Source organism: Prionailurus bengalensis, chromosome D1 (assembly GCF_016509475.1).
Source record: "Prionailurus bengalensis isolate Pbe53 chromosome D1, Fcat_Pben_1.1_paternal_pri, whole genome shotgun sequence".
In the NCBI taxonomy this organism is placed as follows: domain Eukaryota; kingdom Metazoa; phylum Chordata; class Mammalia; order Carnivora; family Felidae; genus Prionailurus; species Prionailurus bengalensis.
The window spans coordinates 59,745,641-59,765,946 of NC_057346.1; the positions used below are offsets into that span (position 1 = coordinate 59,745,641).

Here is a 20,306-nt window from a genome sequence, read left to right on the forward strand (position 1 = left end):
CAGAGGGACTTCAGAGGACAGTGAGAAGACCAGTCTGGCAGCGTGGAGCGTTTGGGTAAGGGCATAAGTAACTCTAGTAGAAGGTAAAACTGGGTCCAGGTCATGGAGGGCCATGGATGTCAGGTGAATTGTTTGTATTAGAGCCACCCTACCCTGGGTCATCTCAGGGGAATTGCTCTCTTGCGGTCTTTCCTTTAAGCTTTTTAAAATGGTAATATACATTAAAAACTGTAACGTTTACATTTTAAACAAAAATAATAAAACACCAATGCACCTGCCACCCAGCTCAGGAGATGTGATATTACTGGACCCTTTGAAACATCCTGTGTGCTCCATACCCATCACCAACCTCTACCTGAATGCTCTCCTGAATCTTGTGTTAGCCATGTATCATTTTTCTTCCTTCCTCTCTCCTTTCTTTTAAAAATGGTTTTACCATTTCTATCTTGGTCTTTTGAAGACACTGAACAGGGGCTGTGGAATCAGGCAGGAGCCATATGGCCTGCCTGTCGCCTGGCTAGGCCAGGAGGAGGGTGGGGACACAGGAGGGGAGTGGCAGCACTGTGGTGGGGGAGGGAGAGGCTGGAGAAACTGGCCCAGCTCCTTGGGCTGTCCTGAAGAGCAGGCCCGGAAGCTTGGCAATTTTGGTGGAGAGGTTCCAGAGGAGAGTTCAGCCCTCTGAGGCTGCACAGCTGGAAGCTGTTGCCTGGAGTTTAGAGCTGTGGAGTGGGAGGGGGGGTGAGAATCTCTTGTATTCTTTTGAGACACAGTATCAACTCTTCAGTGTGCTAGGGAGCTTCGGGTTAGCACAGTGCCACATGTGGCCAGGACAGTTTTAGCAGGCCTGCCTCCTATTTTCACCTCATACATTCTGGAGTGTTGATTGTGCCAGTTATTAAATTATGTTTGCCACTTGGCTTTTCTATAAAAGCTTTGGATTTTGCTTTGGTTTGGCTTTCCTGGTCCTTCTTTGAATAAGAACTTTCCTTTCTACCAATAGCAATTGCCAACCACAGACTGCGAGCGATCCTGTGGGAATAAGTTACAGGACTGGGAGAAGCAGGGTGATGGGAGTCTCTGCAGCAGTGAGCCTTGGTCTGACCCCCACCACTCACCACAGTCATTCTCTGGTGCTGAGAAGGTTAAATTTGGAAAGCTATCATCCAGATGTATTTCAGTGGGATAGATAACATGGACCCCTAGTGTGCTAGATACTGTGGGGGATCATAGAGAGATGGAACTAGTTACGCTCTTGAGGAGTTTACATTCTAGATGTGAGGATAAGACTTCCATGCGTCTACGGTTAAGGCAGTACAAGTAGCAAATGCAGAAGGTAGACACGTTTTTCTGATTACCAATGGAATACATGTTTATTAAAAATAAGTTCAAATATGAAAGAAACATACAGTGTAGAAAGTTCCTCATAGTCTGACTCCTCCTTAAGATAATCACTGATACCTGTTAAGGAATATTTGAGGTGTTGACATTTGAGCTGGACCTTAAAGTAAAATCCAGAGAGGCAGACTGATGGAAGGAAAGCAGGCATCCTAAGGATCCATGCTCCCACTCCAGGGAGGAGCACCCTTACTAGCTTCCCTGACAAAGAGCCAACTTCTGCATGGCCATCTTGGTTACAAGGTGCCAAAGTGCCCAGCTGGAATTAACCTTTGTTATGCACCACCTTGTGCCTTATGTGCTAGCCAGTGTGTGGGGCATCTTATAGATGTTATTGAATTAATTCTCATTATAACCTTTGTAAAGTAGATTTTTTTTCATGTATATTTTTGTTGTAAAATAGGTATCTTTATTTTTGTTTTATAAATAGGGATATGGAGGCTCAGAGGTTACCTGCCAGGGTCCTACAGCAGCAAGCGGTATAGAGTTCTGCTATTCGCTAGGCATGTGATCTTGGGCCAATTATTTCATCTCTGTGGCTCAGTCTCATCTGTAGAGTTGAGTGGTAACAGTATCTGCTTCACCAGGAGTTTTCAGATGAATGAGTTAATACACATTAGGCCAGTGGAACAGTGGGTGTGTGGCACATAGTATGCACTCAGTAAGCAGTAGCTATTTACTATACCTTGTTTTCTCTCTTCTTACATGATTTGTGTCATCTCCCCCACTTAAATCTATAGATGGCCTTGCTGTCCTCCCAGTCATCCCTCACACTTTTCTCTCCTTTACAGTTTCTCTCTCTGCTTCCAACCGTTGCCTTGTCTTCATCCTGTCTCTGCAGTGTCTCATTCCTCTTCTTTCCATTTTCCCTCATTTTACCCTCTTTTGTGGCCTTATCACCTGTCTCCTGTTGTGGTAGCCTCTGACCTGCCTCCCTGCTGTTAGCTTCATTCTTTTATATACCAGAATCATTTCTGAAAGTTCAGTTCTCATCGTATCACATCTCTGTGTTAAAAATAAACATTCACATCTTTATTCAGTTTCTTGGTTTCAAGTTCAAGATTCTTTAATTCTGACCCCACCTCACCCTTTAAGTCTGTTCCCAGACTACTTCCACAAGTCCTCTCTGCTCTTCCTTCCCCCCACCCTCCTCTATCTACTTCTGTCTGGGGAAATTTTACCTACCTGTTACAAGATCCAAATTGAAATATCACTTCGTTTTCTTAGTCTTTTTACCTACTCTTTTTAGAATTTTTATATTCTTTTGTGGGAGTTAGCACATACTGTCTTGAAATATAATTTTCAAGGCACATTCTTATTTTCTGTGTAATTATAACCTAGATCAGTGTAGAGGCTGGGTTTAATTCATATTTGTATACGCCCTCAATGTCCTATAGCAGTGCCTTGCACATAGTAGGTGCTTAATATTTTTGGTCTAAATAAAAGATGGGGGGGGCGGTGTCCTCATAACTGCCTGGTGAGTTTCTCTTGGAGTCTTGGTGAGAGTCACTGTTCAGTGGGTGGAAATGCTGTGGTTTTGTTTTCTAAGAGTCCGACATCTTTTCTTACCCGCCATGGAGGAGAGGCAGAGCCTGTAGGCTCTGCCCATGGGTCCCAGTGCCTGTAACTGTGAAGGGGCTCCAGCCAGTGCCTGCCGTACTAGGTCCCGTGCCTTGGCCCCTCGGCCCCTCCCCACAAATGCTCAGCGGAACAGGGGATTAGGTTCTGGCAGCACAGCTGGGATTTTGGCGGCCATTCCACAGTCGACAATAGCACGCAGCCACCCGGACAGGACCGCGCAGGCCTGCACTCCAAGGCCACAATCTGCCTGGGCTTCTTGTTTGGGTGGCCGAGGGGGAGGAGCGGGCAGAGAGCGGAGTCCTGGCCTTGCCACGCAGAAGGTACGGGCTGGAGAGATTCCCTCTGGGAATGGGCTTGGGGGGTGGCCTTGTCCCAGGGCAGGCGGCGCTCGCGAAAGGAGGCCGGCGCTTTGTGTGTGAGCGGCATGTGTGTGCTTAAAGACACAGCCGCCCCGCCCTGGAGCCGGCAGGAAGCAGCCCCGCGTGAAAGGGCCTGTGTCCTGCTCCCCCTCCAAAGCCTCTGTTCCCGGCTCTTCCTCCCTGCCCCGCGCGCCGCCAGGCAGGGGCTGAGCTAATCATCAGGGCAGTCCGTCGCTGGCCAGAGAGATGGACAGGCTGTCACTGCTGTGTTAAGAGAGCGAAGGGGGAGTGTCCGGGTGATACCAGGTTTGTCAGGCAGGCCACTGTGAGATGTGTTTTGTGTATTTATGCCACAGTTTGCCTTGGCTCTTGCCACTGTTGCCGTTCAGGATTTTTTTGTCTGCTGGCTCCTGCACCCCCCTCCCCCCTCCCGTGCGTCCTAGTCTTTCGTTCGTGGGCCTAGCCTTCGCGGCCCCTCCTCTCCAGTGCGCCCCTCCTCTCCTTGCCCCCGACTGGCGCCCCTCCCCCCCCCTTCCCGAGAGTTCCCTGCTTTCGCTGTACTCCCAGATCACGGAAGCTTGCTGTGCCTTTAAAGAAAGCAGACTCCTGGCTGTGACGCACTTCTGGCTGTCAGCCAGGAAGATCGCTCCTGCCAGGCTGACTGAGAAGAAAACCAACAACTTTTCTTTTGTGTGTGGGGTTACTTTCCACTAGCCCCCCCTTCCTCCTCTCCTTTCAAGATTTAAATGCTAATGGCGGATTAAAACCTGTAGATACGTTTGGCTTTGGGAGTCTGGTAAGGCCCCCCCCCTCCCCCTCCCCTGCACTGAGACTTTTTCTCCCTCCCTCTTTCTCTGGGTTTTTGTTCAAACATGGACGAGGGGGTGCGGTGGAGTCCCCCCCCCCCCCTCCGCTTTCCTGCGCCATCCTTAAAGGGGAGGGAGAGGAGAGGGAGCGCAAGTAAACACTCAGAAACAGGCGCTGGGAGCAGAGCTTGCCAACATCCGGGAGTTGGCGCCTTTGAGAGCAAAGGGTTGCTTTCTTTCCCCCTCGCGTAGATAGATGTCAGCGTGTTTTTGTTAAGAGGGGGAAAGCGTGCGCCTGCACATTGAGCTGTAGAGACAGCTCAAGAGAGCTTCTCCGTTCCTGAGTGAGGCCTGGGTGTGTACGCAGTGGTGGGGAGTGAAAAAGGTTCATTTTGGCCGCGGGTAGCGACCAGGGTGTGTGAATACAGCAGTGGGGGCAGGTGCTGATGAACTGCTGAAGGGGGCTTGGGTGTGTATGTGCAGTATATGGCTATAGGCCCCAGGTCTGCTTCGTGATGGCAACCCTTTTGCCCACATCCTTCTGATCTGGACGTTGCAGAGCATGGAGGTGGGGGGAGGGGCAGATATCAGTAAGCCACTTTTGAAGAAACCAGGGAAATCTTGGTTTCCCTTGCATTCCTTCTCTTGTTCCTCACCAGAGCTCTGGGCCAAATTCTAGGCTACATAGAAGGGTTGGTCTGTGTGAAGAGGGGGAGGCCTGAGTCCAGAGTGAGTCCCTTTTAGGGGACCCAGGAAATATACCCAGCAAGCTGGTTTGCCCTGATCTCAGGAATGCAGAGAAACCCTGTGGAGTTAGACAGGACAGCCTATCCTGGACACCACAGGAGTTGAAAAGGATTGTATTTTTTCCACCTGGGCTGCTCTTGGAGCCACTAGTCCTTAAGCCTTTTACGTCCTCCAGGCCAAGAGATGCACCAGCAAGATATTTCCTATTCTGTTCTTTATGATGAATTAGTTGATAGTGACATAGCTTGGCCTTTGCTGGCCCTCTCTGGGGTAACCTACCAGGTGAGGTCTGGGTGCTTGCTTGCCGGTGCCTCCTGACCTATTCCTCCCAGAGTTAGAGGAGGAGGACCTCCCTCAAGATCAGGGTGTTTACTCTTTGGATGTGGGGGTTATTCGATGGTGGGATATCTCTTAGAAAGGTGTACAGAGCATGGAATTTTTATGGCTGCAGGCAGGCAGGCTGTCAGAGTAAGTAGTGGCAAATCTTGCCATTGAACATGGGCTTATAGATAGGACAGGCATTTTGTTTTGTTTTAAATAAATGTTTATTATTTTTGAGAAAGAGAGCAGGGGGTGGGGGGCGGGGTGGTGGGAAGGGCAGAGATAGAGAATTCCAGGCAGGCTCCCCACAGTCAGTCAGCTCTGAGCCCCATGTGGGGCTCAAACTCACAAACCTTGAGATTATGACCTGAGCTGGAATGAAGAGCCTAACCAGTTGAGCTACCCAGGTGTCCTTATTTTTTTTAAAATAGGCTCCACACATAGTGTGGATCCCAGTGCAGGACTTGAACTCAAGACCCTGAGATCAAGGACCTGAGCTGAGACCAAGAGTTGGATGCTTAACCGACTGAGCCACCCACGTGCACTCAGACATTTCCCTTGTGAGCTCTGAGCCTGTGAGCCTTTGGAAATCAGGGATAGAGAGGGGGTGGGGCTTGGGAAAGGATGCCTTGAGGTGGGAGTTTGTGTGGGATTTGGGCCAGGAAATTCTGGGAGTGGGAGCTATCACCTAAGAGAATGAGCTTTCAGTGGAGGCAAGGGCTTGTGATCAGTACAATTTTGTAGTTTTCTGGGACCAAATTTCACTTTGGTGTTATCTTGAGGTAGGGCTGGTGTTCTGGCAGGCAGTAAGTGAGTTAAAGATGGTCTCAAAAGGAGCTGGGGGGGGGGGGGGTTGGGGTAAGGAGAGCAGTGCTGCCACAACACAACTCAGACCCTCTGGCATTTGACCTATCACTTGGTTAAACCCTTGGAACTGAAACTTTTCTTGAACAGACCCCAGAGCTTAGCAACATGACCCTCTGGTCTTGGTCCTTGCATCTGAGCAGGTGGTTTGCATTAGCTTCAGTCCTGGTAGGAAACCATGGCTAGGTTTTAACTCTTTAAGACCCAGAGAGGGTACAGGCCAGGTGGCTATGCGTCTTTGAGTGTCCTTTTCCTTGTCCTGATATATCTTTTCTAGAAACAGAGGGATTCCTGTAAATGTGGGGCTTGGTCCTGATGTAGGAATTTACATTATATCGGTTTTGAAAATGTAAAGAGGATGCAAGGCCATAAGTTTATAAGGTAGCTTCTTCTGTGTCTTGTGTCGTGGTTCCTTCTTGAACTCAGGGAAGAGAGGGCACCTTATCAGGTCTGTGAAGTCTCTGTTTGAGATTCTGAGGGTACTTCTTTTCACATAAATGGGTAGGTGGGAACTCTGAAGGTGCCTTGAGAAGCCTTGGTTTGTTTGTTATTTGGGGATTGTGGGTGGGTCGTACCTGATCACATTGGGTGGATCTCAGATCCTTTTGTGAAATGGTTTTGAGCTACAATGCGGGGATCTGTTTTTCCATCACCATGACCATCACCCAGTCTTCTGGGTGGGGCTTGCCTCAGATTTCAGGGGGAGGGTGGGGAGGATGGTGCTTTGGCTGGGAGCCCTCGGGTTCTAAGCCAAGGCCTGCTTAAAGCTATAGTCCCAATCCGAAGACTAGCCATGCCACTGGCTTCAGTCATTCGTTAACCAGAGAAATGAGTGGCTGTCTGTCCTAACAGCTCCCACCTCAGTGTCCTGTCTCTGGAAAAGTGCTTCTTTATGGGCTTTGAGGTGACAAAGTCATTCTGGAGTGCCTCATGTTGAGTATTGGATTCTTCCTGTTTCCTTGCCTGGGGAGCCCAGAAGAAGGCATTTGGCCTTGACACCAGTTTTCCTGAGCAGTGGAACTAGTTTTAGACAGGCTCCCCCAAGGAGGACATAAGGGTTGTATGTTTTGCCTCTAAGATGAAGGGAAGAGGTTGGTTAAACCTCAGGTCATTTTTAGCAGCACAGCTGTGGAATCTCTCAGAGGGGGCAAGATATACCTCCGGTTGCAAATAAAATTTCTGACCGAAATTTTGGACCTCTCCAGACAGCAGGTCTAGAGGCAACAGTGGGGATGAGGGGGAGGTGATCTGGGCCTCATTTCCCTTGTTCCTAAATAGCTTAGACTTTTTTTTTTTTTTTTTTTTTAAGAAGCCCCAATAGAACATGGCCATTGCTGCCTTCACCAGGACCAAGCATGGTCCCTCTAACTTTAGGCTGGCCAAGCACTAGAAGAGTCTTTTTGTGGTGCAATAGTTGAGACCATCTGTCTTCATCCTTGCTTTGCCCCAGGGTGCTAGGCATTCAGTGCTGATGGATAGGCCATGCTGGATGAAAATCAAGCAAGACTGAAGAACATTTAGGCCCTTTAGCTTCTTTGCCCTCCTGAGAGTTCCCTTTACCACTTCACTTGGGTCTTACCAAAGCCCAGGTGAATTGGCTCATTTCCAAGTCTGTGATGTTGGTATTACAGGTGGGTATTATTGGCTTTTGTGGGGTCAGGAAGCACTTAATTATAATTAACAGTTATATTTAGCATTTAATTATTTTCAATATTTTAATGCTTCGTGTATGTTTAATATCATTCCTCATCCTGTTGTAAGCTCCTCAGAGGTAGGGGCCATGTCATTGTCTCCCATTTCCCATGTGTCTTCCAGCACAGGATGAACATATGTATGGAGCAAGAAAATAACCTTTTTGCTTGTTTGATAAGCACTATACACTTGCACAGGAAGGAATAAGAAATGATAGGGAGTGGATTACCATCAGATTTATGTATATCTTTCCCCTGCTAGACAGTGGGCACCTTATGGACAAGAATGGAGTCCCAACACATTGAACACAGAAGGTGCCTAGCAAATGTTGTTTTCAAAGAACCCACACCTTAGGGGATACTAATATGTGGGGAAAGTTACGGGTGATGTGACTCTTAACCACTCTTGTTCTTCTTGGAATAGTGACAGACTGAGTACCTGTGACAGGAGGTGGGTGGTGGGACTGATTGCCCCCACGATTTGTGGGAATTCTGGGAGCTCCTGGGAGATGTTGAGGAATATTTAGTCACCAGGTATGTGGTCTCTTGGGCAGGTTGGCAGGCAGTTGGCTGATTCTCAATGGGAAGGGAAATTGGAAGCAGGAATGCCAGGACAGGTACCTAATCCTTCATTAAATGTCCTGTGAGATCTCTGCCAGAATTGGATGTGGCATCATCCAGTCCCTCATTTGAGCCATGTCTTTGACATTTCTGTGGGAGATATACAAATCCAGAATTTGGAGAGTTTTCCCTTTAAGGACTTGTTACGTAGAATTTGGATACCTGCAGAATGAGCCAGAAATCAACCTTTCTGCTTAAGATTAGTGATTGTGTATTGTATACCTACCATATACCAGGCACTATGCTATTTGCGTTATCTGCTTAGTCTTGAAGCATCACAGTAACCCAGGGAAGTGTTTGTGATTCCCGTTTTGTAGAGAGGAAACTGAGACTGAAAGAACTTACGCTACTTGTCCAAGGTCACAAGACCAAGGTCACATGGGATCACCATTCAGACCCATGCCTGTCTGAAAAGCCATGTTTATTGTATGTTTTATTTTTTTATTTTTTAAATGTTTATTTTTGAGAGAGAGAGAGCTCGAGGATAGGAGGGGCAGAGAGAGAGGGATAGAATCCGAAGCAGGCTCCAAGGCTGTGAGCTGTCAGTACAGAACCCAGTGCAGAGCTCAAACTCATGAGCTGTGAGATCATGACCTGAAGTCGGATGCTTAACTGACTGAGCCACTCAGGCACCCATGTTCTATGTTTTAAGGGCACCATGTCCCAAAGAGGAGGGTTGAAGAAAAGCCTTGAATGTTATATTTTCTGTGGAACAGAAAGATTGCATGTAGAGCTTGTGGACATTGAATTAAATGCAGGATTCTTTACTGTTACAAGTTTTACAGTAATTTTATTTTATTAAAAAATTTTTTTTGGTGTTTGTTTATTTTTGAGAGAGAGACAGAGCATGGGTGGGGGAGGGGCAGAGAGAGAGGGAGACACAGAATCTGAAGCAGGCTCCAGGCTCGGAGCTGTCAGTACAGAGCCCGATGTGGTGCTCGAACCCACAAACCATGAGATCATGACCTGAGCCTAAGTTGGATACCTAACTGACTGAGCCACCCAGGCGCCCGAAGTTTTATAGTTATGTTATGTTATGTTATTTTATTTTATTATTTTTAAAAATTTTTTTAATGTTTATTTATTTTTGAGAGAGAAAGCACGAGTGGGAGAGGGGCAGAGAGAAAGGGAGACACAGAATCCAAAGCAGGCTCCAGGCCCTGAGCTGTCGGCACAGAGCCTGACATGGGGCTCAAACCCATGAGCTGTGAGACCATGACCTGAGCTGAAGTCGGACGCTCAACTGACTGAGCCACCCAGGCGCCCCTATAGTAATTTTAATGTGTACTTTGAGCTTCTTTCTCAAAATTCCCATGGTGCCTTGGTAGATTTAAGTGCTGTGTGAAGAGAGATTTATTTAAATATTAAGAGCCAGTAAATTGAACCACTTCCCCCTTCATCGTTCATCATGGATATCTGATATAATTAACTGCTCTTCTTTTGGTTTTCAGGTGCATTGGGGTGACTGTTTGGTGTCACCAAGATGACACTCCATGCCACCCGGGCAGCGGCACTTCTCTCTTGGGTGAGTAGTCTTCCTCTCTTTTTGTTGAGAATTTTCCCAGAAAGTTTGGAGGGGTGCGAGAGGGAACCAGGGCTATGTAACGTCTTCTCATCTCCAGATTAATAACAGTTTTCCTTTGCCTTTCTCCTTAGTTTTTAACTTTTATTATCCCTGGTGATGTTGCTGCTGACAATGGTCCATAACTCTGCTTGTGTGGCTTAGAAGAGTATTATCTTCTAAGCTTCTGTATACCTCTTAGGAGAAGTATAAATTTCTTTTCTCATGGGACGGTTGGCTGCAGCACGGCATAGAGACCCATCTTCATTTGCTTCCTGTGCATTTTCCTAACTAGAAGCGTTTATGCTGAACTTCAGTAACATGCAGGGACTTTGGTCTTGAAAGGCCTTTTATTGTAGGGCAAGGTTCTCCTTGCTTTCTTTACCATGCTTCTGTCTGTTTCCACTGTTTTCCTGTTGCCTTCTTGATTACTTAAATCCTTGTGCTAGATCTTTTCATACATTTGTCCAAGACAAACAATGGCAAATGAAGGAGTAATACCGAGCACTGGGAACATAAAGGTACAGAGAAACAGAGGAGGCCACAGAGTGTAGTGATGACAAGCATGGACCTTGGAGTCAGACAGCCTGATAGAATCAGCACTCTCACCTGTGTGCATGACCCAGGGCAAGTTACTTAGCCTCTCAGCACCATATTTTTTAAATTGAAATAAAAATACATCATAGAGTTATTATGAGGACAATGAAATAATGTTTGTAAAAAGCATTAAGCACAGTATCTGAATAAATAATAATTCTTGATACTTAAAATATTGCCAGGGCATGCTATATGGTACAGGGTATTTTAGTAGTCACCCTGACTACTGATCAATTAGGGCCAAGTGAAAAGCCAATCAGAAAAATTACAGAATAGTTTGAAGGACATGAATTTTTAATTTCCAAGTAGGGTGGGCTTAATAAGACATTGTCTTTAATTGCTGTAAATCTCTAGTCAAGAAATGTGTTTATTTTTTTTTTTTTTAATTTTTTTTTTCAACGTTTTTTTATTTATTTTTGGGACAGAGAGAGACAGAGCATGAACGGGGGAGGGGCAGAGAGAGAGGGAGACACAGAATCGGAAACAGGCTCCAGGCTCTGAGCCATCAGCCCAGAGCCCGACGCGGGGCTCGAACTCACGGACCGCGAGATCGCGAGATCGTGACCTGGCTGAAGTCGGACGCTTAACCGACTGCGCCACCCAGGCGCCCCTCAAGAAATGTGTTTAATATACAGGATGTACAAGGGTGCCTGAGTGGCTTAGTCGGTTAGTGTCTGACTCTTGATGTCTGCTCAGGTCTTGATCTAGGGTCATGAGTTCAAGCCCCATGTTGGGCTCTGCGCTGGGTGTGAAGCCTACTTTAAAAAGAAAAAAAAAAAAAAACAAAACGTACATTCTTAGTCTTCAGTTTCTGAAGTAAATGTGAATTTTAGTTGTACAGTTTAAAATGGGTATTTTTATATTTATAGTTTACTTATTTTCTATTTCCATTACATTTCAGTTTATTTTTCAATCAAAAGGTCTCATGTTTATTACTGAACCAACCTACTGGTGCAGAAGCATAATGACAGAGAAAAGTCATTTCCTTGATAAAACAGATCTGCTGTTCAGGTAGTGGGGAGGTGATGGAGTAGGATGTAATGGAATAGGAACATACGACTTTGAGGCGGCATAAGTGTGTGCCATCTCATGTATGATCCCTTGTAGACCCAGCGTCGTTCTTCTCCAGAGCTGCCTCTTGGAGTTGTATCAGATTTTATTACCAGTTTTTATCCGAATCCACTGGAGAATGGGACGATTCTGCTTTTGTTTCTTGGCCAGGAATCGCTTGATCCTGGAAGTCTTGTGAGAAGACATACTGAGAAACCGCACCACACGGCACAATGGCGGTAGCGGAGAAGAGAAGAGCTCAGTGTTTTATATCTATGTTAGAAACATTGTCTCTTCCTTTTCCGCCCCTCATCCCTAGGAAGGGGCTGGTTGTGAGCTATGTCTCTAGTTCAGCAGATAAACTGAATATTGGGGGATCCTTCAGCCACATTCTTTTATTTTTTTATTTTTATTTTTTTTTAATGTTTGTTTTTGAGAGAGAGAGAGGCAGAAGGTGAACAGGGGAGGGACAGAAAGAGAGGGAGACAGAATCTGAAGCAGGCTCTAGGCTCCAAGCTGTCAGCACAGTGCCTGACATGAGGCTTGAACCCACCAACCGTGAGGTCATGACCTGAGCCAAAATCCGATGCTTAACCAAGAGCCACCCAGATGCCCCTAGCCACATTGTTTTAAGTTCATCAGTTTATTTATTTAGGTCCTATGTTTGGTTTTATGGTGAGTACTATCATTACAGAGAACAGACATAGGGTTAGTCTTATTTAACAGCAGATACTTGCGTACTTTTTTCAAGAGTCAGAATGAACATGCATTAAAATTATTAATATATAGTTACATAGAAATTTTCAATTTAAACAAAAGATTGGGGCATCTTGGTGGGTCATTTTGTTAAGCATCTGACTTTGGCTCAGGTCGTGATATCCTGGTTCTTGAGCCCAAGCCCTACTTTGGGTGAACACAAAACACCACCTTAGGTGAGCCCCTCTTCTCTCTCTCAACAACCTCCTCCCCCCACTCCTCCCGGGATTCATTCATTCATTCTCTCTCTCTCTCTCTCTCTCTCTCAAAAATAAATAAATAAATAAATATAAAAATACATATATATGCACACACACATACATACACACACAAAAGGCAGCTAAAGTGGATTTTATGATACTGTAGCAGCATCAAATAATACTTGTTACATTAGGGGGAAGAGTGGCATAGAACACACACATGTGACAATTATAGTTGTGGTTTAGCAAAAAACAACATAGGAAAAAAGACTAGAAGGAAATACTTCAAAACACTAAAAATGCATGGATTAAAATACTAGAATGAGTGGGTTCCCTCCCCGCCAGGGTTTCAGTAATTTATTTTATTGTGTCAAAATGAATTTATAGTTTGCTTGAAGTGTATCTTGAAATTGTTCCCTACCCAGAAGTTACCATGAATAAACTGTTATAGGGAATAGGGAACTTTTTAAGATTCAACAACCTTAAGTAACTCTGAAAACCTTACAGGCAGCTCTTGGGTTGTTTATTGTTTAGTGAACTCGGCCCTCACTCTTGTGTTTTGAACCAGACTAGTGAGCTGCTTCACTTCCTCAGCTTTCCAACAATTTCTCATTTGAGAGCAAAATAATGCACAGGAAGAAAATACATTTTTATATCCATGAAAGAAACTGTTGCTGGATTCTTACTTAATTGGTGTGGGATGAATCCAGATTCCTTAAGTGACTTTAAATCCGCTAACTGGTGTGATTTTTCAGTCTTGTTAGTGACACAGTCCTTGAATGTTTTTCTTAGATTACAGGTATTAAAAGGAGGCTGTTTTGGGTGCTTAAGTCTTGGCACTCTCTTCATTTTTAGCTGATGGAAAAGGACCTTGGCCTGGTCCTTCAAATCTTCTTCAAAATCTTCGAAAATTTACACTCGCCTTTCCTGACTAATTAGGTCAAGCGTGACAAGATGGTATAAATGTATTGTCTTTAAGGCTTCAAAGAGGTCATATTTTATGTTCTACTCTTTTTTTCCCCCCTTAACTTTTAGCCTATTTTAATTTAGATCCATCTAGAAGTTGTTTTTTTAAAACTTTTTTTTATATTTATTTTTGAGAGAGAGACAGAGCATGAGCAGGGGAGGGGCAGAGAGAGAGGGAGATACCACATCTGAAGCAAGCTCCAGACTCTGAGCTGTCAACACAGAACCCGATGTGGGGCTCAAACTCATAAACTATGAGGTCATGATTTGATCTGAAGTCGGATGCTTAACTGACTGAGCCACCTAGGAGCCCCTAGAAGTTGTTTATATTTTTAAGTTTATTTATTTTGAGAGAGAGTGGGGAAGGGGCAGAGAGAGAATTCCAAGCAGGTTCTGCATTGTCAGCACAGTACCTGATGCGGGACTCAAACTCACAAAGTGCAAGTTCATGACCTGAGCCAAAACCAAGAGTTGGACACTTAGCTGACTGAGCCACCCAGGTGCCCCCCTGCCTTTTATTTTTAAACATACATTTAAAAAATTTTTTTAATGTTTATTTTTGAGAGAGAGAGACAGAGCATGAGCGGGGGAGGGGCAGAGAGAGGGAGACACAGATGCTGAAGCAGGCTACAGGCTCTGAGCTCTCAGCACAGAGCTTGACTCGGGGCTGGAACCCATGAACCGTGAGATCATGACCTGAGCCAAAGTCAGACACTTCACCGACTGAGCCACCCTGGTGCCCCTAAAAGTTGTTTTTAACATAAAAATATTTAACTGAATAAATAGTATCATTTCTGTGGCTGAGTTACTGTTTCTTTTTATTTAATACTCTTGATTCTCTAGTGCAGTCAGCCTGTTTAACTACTGAGAAGTAAAAGTTTTGCTACATCTACTTCATTATTTTAATATTATTAATAATAATAGTGCTTTGCATTTAGCACTTGTATTTTGTTACATATTTTTGCACCCATAATTCCATTTGAACGCACACCAGTCCTCTAAAGTAAACAGCAAACAGTGTAGGAATTCCATCCATTGGGCAAGTGAGAAAGTAGGTACGGAGAGATAAGTTGATAACAAAGGTTCCTGGCAAGTTCGTGGAAGACCTGCACCCAAAATCTTTATCTGGGAGCTCTCATCCCAGTACCAGTTCATTCATTTCTTCATTTATCTACCTTTCTTTCTGTCAGATTATCTAGTAATCTCTACACCCATTGTGGGGCTCGAACTCACGACCCTGAGATCAAGAGTAGCATGTGCTTCCAATGGAGCCAGCCAGGCGCCCCATAGCCCAGTACCTTTTAAAGAGCACACTTGTAAACAGAAACTACTCATTGCACATAATAACCACTGTGCTGAAGTTCTTAAAAATACCTTGTTAATAAGCAGCCTAAGTTCCCTTCTTACCTCAGTCTTGCATGTGTGATTGACTGACTTAGCAAACCCTTTGTTCCTCTGGTAGTAACAAAGGTGAAGTTCAGCCCAGGCTTCTTCTGAACTTGATGCCTTTGGAATTTCTGAGGTTTTCCTGGAGAAGTTGACTGTATATGCTTGTTGAATAACCTGTGTACCTGACTCATTCGCAGGTGACTGACTGCTGGTGAGTTTCCTGGTTGTAAAGACTGATTTAGGTGGATGCCTGCCTAAAGGCAAAGAAGAGAAAAAGGCAGTTGAATCAGGATTGCCAAGTTTCTCTCTGGGGTTCCCAGCTCTTCTTTTCCTCCCTTATTTTTTCTTTGTTATCTTGTTCTCTCATCATTTCTCCCTGTGTCAGCCAAAGGTTTATGTCTGGGAAGGATTTTTAAAATGTGTAAATAACAGGGGTACCTGGGTGGCTCAGTCGGTTAAGCATCTGACTTCAGCTCAGGTCATGATCTCACGGTTCCTGAGTTCGAGCCCCGCATCGGGCTTGGTGCTGACAGCTCAGAGCCTGGAGCCTGCTTCGGATTCTGTGTCTGTCTGTCTCTCTCTGCCTCCAACCACCCCCCCCCCCGCCCCCAAATAAATAAACATTAAATAAATTTTATTATTAAAAAAAAATTTTTAACATTTATTCATTTTTGAGAGACAGAGTATGAATGGGGGGGAGGGGCAGGGAGAGAGGGAGACACAGAATCCGAAGCAGGCTCTAGGCTCTGAGCTGTTGCACAGAGCCCGATGCAGGGCTCGAACTCACAAACCACGAGATCATGACCTGAGCTGAAGTCGGACACTTAATCGACTGAGCCACCCAGGTGCCCCAACGTTAAATTTTTAAAAAATGCATTAGCAAAATTTTGTATCTGCGTGATAGTATATAAAACATACGTAGTATTTAATGTAAGTTTTGAATAGATATTTCAAAGTCCACGAGATAGAAAGGGCTATAATGTGAAAATTTGAGGTATGGAGGGTTATAATGTAAATATTCAAGAGATACAAAGAGCAATAATACAAAAAACTTTTCTTTTAACCCGCTTCTGACTCCCCTGTCCCTAGAGGCAGTGGTAGTACAGGACAGTTTCTTGTGTGTTTTTCCAGAGCCATTTTATGCCTAGTTATAGTTAAATTATATCCCTAGTGCTGGAGCATCTTCAGAGAATTTTGGCTCTCATTTAGTTGAAGCCAGAGGAAGGGGGTCTGAGGCTGCATGCAGGTGGCTGTTACTGGGCACGTGGCTGCAGCAGCTTCTCTCCGCTGAAGTGCAAGCTCCGAGGACCAGCTGTTCTTCGCGCCTGCGGCCTGCAGCTGTGGGCACCCACTGTGAGCAGGCTCATTGTCGGCATCTGGGGAGCACGGCCAACGCAGTGCTCCTCACACTCGCAGTGGGTCACCAGGCTCTCCCCTTTGTTTCACAGGTGAACAGTCTGCATGTAGCCAGCCCCGTGGAGGCCGTGCTGCAGCTCCAGGACTGCAGTGTCTTCCTCAAGATCATTGACGGCATGTGAGTATACACCACACCCCTCTCCAGCCTCCCACGTGAGGCTGAATGTTGGGCTGGGGACCACATTTACTCCCTTTCCTTGCCGACAGCTGTGACCAGAAAGCATGGGCAGGATTGCCAGCGTGGGGCCCCAAGGCAGGAGCACACTGAGCTCATTGCCTAGTCACTCTCTCTCTCTATGGGAAGAGGTTTCGCTCTGGTCCCATCCCATGGCTTCCTCACTCTTGCACAGGAGAGCCTGCAGGTCTCTGTGCTTTCACAGGATTTCAAGAGTCTGCTCTGGGCCTCCCTGTCCTCTTGTCTCAGTGAGAGTCTTCCATACCTTCTCGTGGCTCTGGCCTGTCCTTACCTCACAAGCCCTCCTGGCAACCTGTAAGGCCAGGAGGAAGAAAGGGGAAGCTCTTGCACTTAAGGGAAATAAGTAGCACCTAGAAATCTTATCTCTAACTTGTTAGTGTGCCACAGATCTGCCCCTTTCTAAACCATTAGAGCTTTTCTGGGGGTTTTGCCTGCCTCATTAACTTGCTTTGTGAGGTCGATTAGCATTTGATAAGCTGCTTGTTGTCCCCTAGCCAGGATTCTAGTGAGCTTTTTTTTTTTAACATCTGTCTTTGAACGTCTCAGTTATCTGGGAAATCAGCGGAGTGGGCCTCCCCCTTATATCTTCCCTCTCTGGAACCAAGCAAAGATGTAACCTACAAGTTACAAGGGTCAAGCTGTAACCTACGGTCATTTTTTAAGGCTCATATAGTTCATTCTTTTTCGTCTGTCATCAAGCCTTCAGAAATTAGGGCAAAACTGACCTTTTTTCACATCTTTGTGCTGTGGGCAGAAGTAGAGGTCAGCCATAATGTAGAGAATTGAGGGGACAGAGAGGACCATCCCTTTTCAAAGGAAAGCACGGTAGACAGCCCCCAGGTCAGGGATAGTCTGAAGTGTTGACTGAGAGTGTTCTTGTTCCACACGTAGCAGGTAAGAACTGGGGTGGGGGCTTCAGTATCTCTGTGAAGCAGTTTGGCTACCCCTTCATAGGGAAAGGAGGCAGAACTGAGCTTGTCAGAGGCAGGGGCTGGATCTGATTCACCTTGAGTTCCTCTGTGCCTAGCTTGGGACAGTACATTGATTCGGTTTTGATTAATGTTTGTTGAGTAAGTGAACAAAAATGTAGTTGATACTGTTCATCACCGAAGTCTAGTGGGGCTGAGTAGCCTAGAACAGATGGATTCAGCAAGAATGGTTTTTGGTTTTAATTTTTTGAGTGTGTTTTTTGAAGTGTATGTTGGTGGTGGGATGTCTTACAAGGTTTTTTTAAAGTCCCTGTGGCTCTAACTAGCACCTGCTTTAGTGCCTCTGAAAGAGGTCACTATTTTCTTACTTTGATACAGACAGTACCATTTTCTTTCCCAGTTACCCAGTCAGGACCTTTCAACATCATCTCGAATTCCTCCCTCTCCTTGGCAGTGATTCTACTAGGTCATCTTCCTCTCATTTTGTCCTTTAGAAGACTTCTCACATCTCTGCCTCTGCCTCACTCTGGATACCTGGCCCTCGTGGCTTGGTTCTGCTCTAATCTGTGCTTATTCCCAGGGCATTCCTGTTCATGTGACCTCAGGAACCTTCTTCCTCCAGTCCTTCTCTCATGGTGGTGCCCCACAGCTGGTGGACCTCAGGGATGGACTCTTTATTGCCAGAAGGTTGAAATCTAAAATCTCCAGCCTTGGCATTGAAGAACTTTGATCAGGGACTCATCTCCTCCCACCAGTCTTGTTTCCTACTCATTTCTAACTCCATACCTACCCTATTTTTTTTCTTCCCGGATCCTGTAGAATTTCCTAAGTTCTGGATTTTATTTTATTTTTTATTAAAAAAATTAAAATTTTTTAATGCTTATTATTTTTGAGAGAGAGAGAAAATTAGCGGGGGAGGCCCAGAGACAGGGAGACACAAAATCTGAAGCAGGCTCTAGGCTCTGAGCTATCAACACAGAGCCTGACACAGGACTCGAGCTCATGAACTGTAAGATCATGACCTGAGCTGAAGTCGGACACTTAACTGACTGAGCCACCCAGGCACCCCTAAAAAAATTTTTTTAATGTTTATTTTTGAGGGAGGGAGAGAGCGAGCGAGCAGGGGAGGGGAGGGAGGGAGGGAGACAGAGAAACCAAAGCAGGCTCCAGGCTCTGAGCTGTCAGCACAGAGCCCGATGTGGGGTTCGAACCCACAAACCACAATCCTGGCCTGAGACGAAGTCGGACACTTAACCAGTTGAGCCACCCAGGCATCCCTTGATTTTATTAATTGTATCATGGTACTGCTCAACTTGTTCTCCCCGCCGTCGCTCCCCTCCCCCACCCCTGCCACCTCCACCCCCAACCCAACCTTGTTGCCTGTAAACTGGTAATTAGATCCAAGCTTGATTAGCTGAAGGGTTTTTTGTTGTTGTTTTCTTGTTTTTGCACAAATTCTTCATAGGAGAATTATGTACCACCTATAAGTTAGCATTTTGCAATTCTTTTTTTTTTTTAATTTAAATTTTATTTTTTTTAATTTACATCCAAATTAGTTAGCATATAGTGCAACAATGATTTTAGGAGTAGATTCCTTAGTGCCCCTTACCTATTTATCCCATTCCCCCTCCCACAACCCCTCCAGTAACCCTGTTTGTTCTCCATGAGTCTCTTCTGTTTTGTCTCCCTCTCTGTTTTTATATTATTTTTGTTTCCCTTCCCTTATGTTCTTCTGTTTTGTCTCTTAAAGTCCTCATATGAGTGAAGTCATATGATATTTGCCTTTCTCTGACTAATTTCACTTAGCATAATACCTTCCGGTTCCATCCACGTAGTTGCACATGGCAAGATTTCATTCTTTTTGATTGCCGAGTAATATAGCCTTTTGCAGTTCTTAGTGAAAGGAATTATCTTTCAAACCCTAATGAAGTGGTAGATCTACACAGTTAACATCAGTGGCTGGTAAAATCATTAGGCTGACGATACCTAAGCCTACTATTTAATTTTAATCTCATGAAAATATGGGCAGCCAGGTGTGATGCTCTTTGTGTTGTAAAAGTACAGTAGGGTGTAGCATGGTTTTTGGTATGTGTGTTTGTTTTTGTTTTTGTTTTTGACTTAAGAATAGATCAAGGTGAGATGCTTGGTTGGCTCAGTCATTGGAACATGCAACTCTTGATTTCGGGGTCATGAGTTTGAGTCCCACTTTGGGGGTAGAGATTACTTAAAAAAATAAAATCTTGGGGAAAAAATAGATCAAGGAGCATTTGTTTTTGAGGAGATCAATTTCCTTGGCTTAATGACAAGAGCAGTAGAAATGTCCAAGAGGTAAGCATGTGTATCCTTGGTTTAGCAACTGTAGCTTGGTAACCTGGTGGGAAATTTTCACTGGGAGGGTTATAAATTCAAGATGCACATTTTCCAAGTTGTCTTCTAATGCACTGCCTGAGCCTTAGACTAGGAGAAGTGAAGGTGTAGGGAGGGTAAGAGAGGAGGGAGAGAGAACACAAATACATGCGCGTGCATGTGTGCGCGCGTGCGCGGTGGAGGGGAGGGGCTGTTGAAATTCCACGTTAACCCTAATCTCCATCTCGGATCCAGGCCAGTGCAAATCAACTTCCTTTGGGAAGACAGATGTGTTCTTGGTGAACGTGTTCTGGCTTTTTCATTGTGGATGATGCTACTGTTGCTAACCTAAATCAGATGCTGGTTCTCCAGGGAAGGCCGTGGAGGATGGCAGGGTTGGTGGCAGATAGCAGCTGTGGGGCTTGAACAGGTCTTGTTCTTTGGCCACTTGGCCTTCTCTCTGGGAAAATACATTGACATCAGCCCCTCTATCAAGTTTCCCTTTCTGTTCTGTG

The 20,306-nt window shown here is 45.3% G+C and overlaps 1 protein-coding gene and 1 pseudogene across 7 annotated transcripts in view; one reads left to right on the forward strand and one right to left on the reverse strand.

Annotated features, from left to right (window-relative positions):
* NUMA1 (nuclear mitotic apparatus protein 1) overlaps positions 1-20,306 on the forward strand; it is a 72,752-nt gene that overhangs the window by 28,377 nt on the left and 24,069 nt on the right. For 2 of the 7 annotated variants that reach the window (XM_043580337.1, XM_043580342.1), the window contains exons 1-3: positions 3,949-4,131; positions 9,837-9,910; positions 16,353-16,438. In XM_043580337.1, coding sequence (XP_043436272.1) covers positions 9,869-9,910; positions 16,353-16,438 — 128 coding nt within the window. In that variant the 5' untranslated portion in view covers positions 3,949-4,131; positions 9,837-9,868. Of the gene's footprint in view, positions 1-3,148; positions 3,297-3,460; positions 3,642-3,946; positions 4,132-9,836; positions 9,911-16,352; positions 16,439-20,306 lie in introns of those variants that run through there. The other 5 variants (XM_043580339.1, XM_043580340.1, XM_043580341.1 and 2 more) reach the window with 4 other exon arrangements.
* On the reverse strand, positions 10,392-11,800 carry LOC122482870 (annotated as a pseudogene).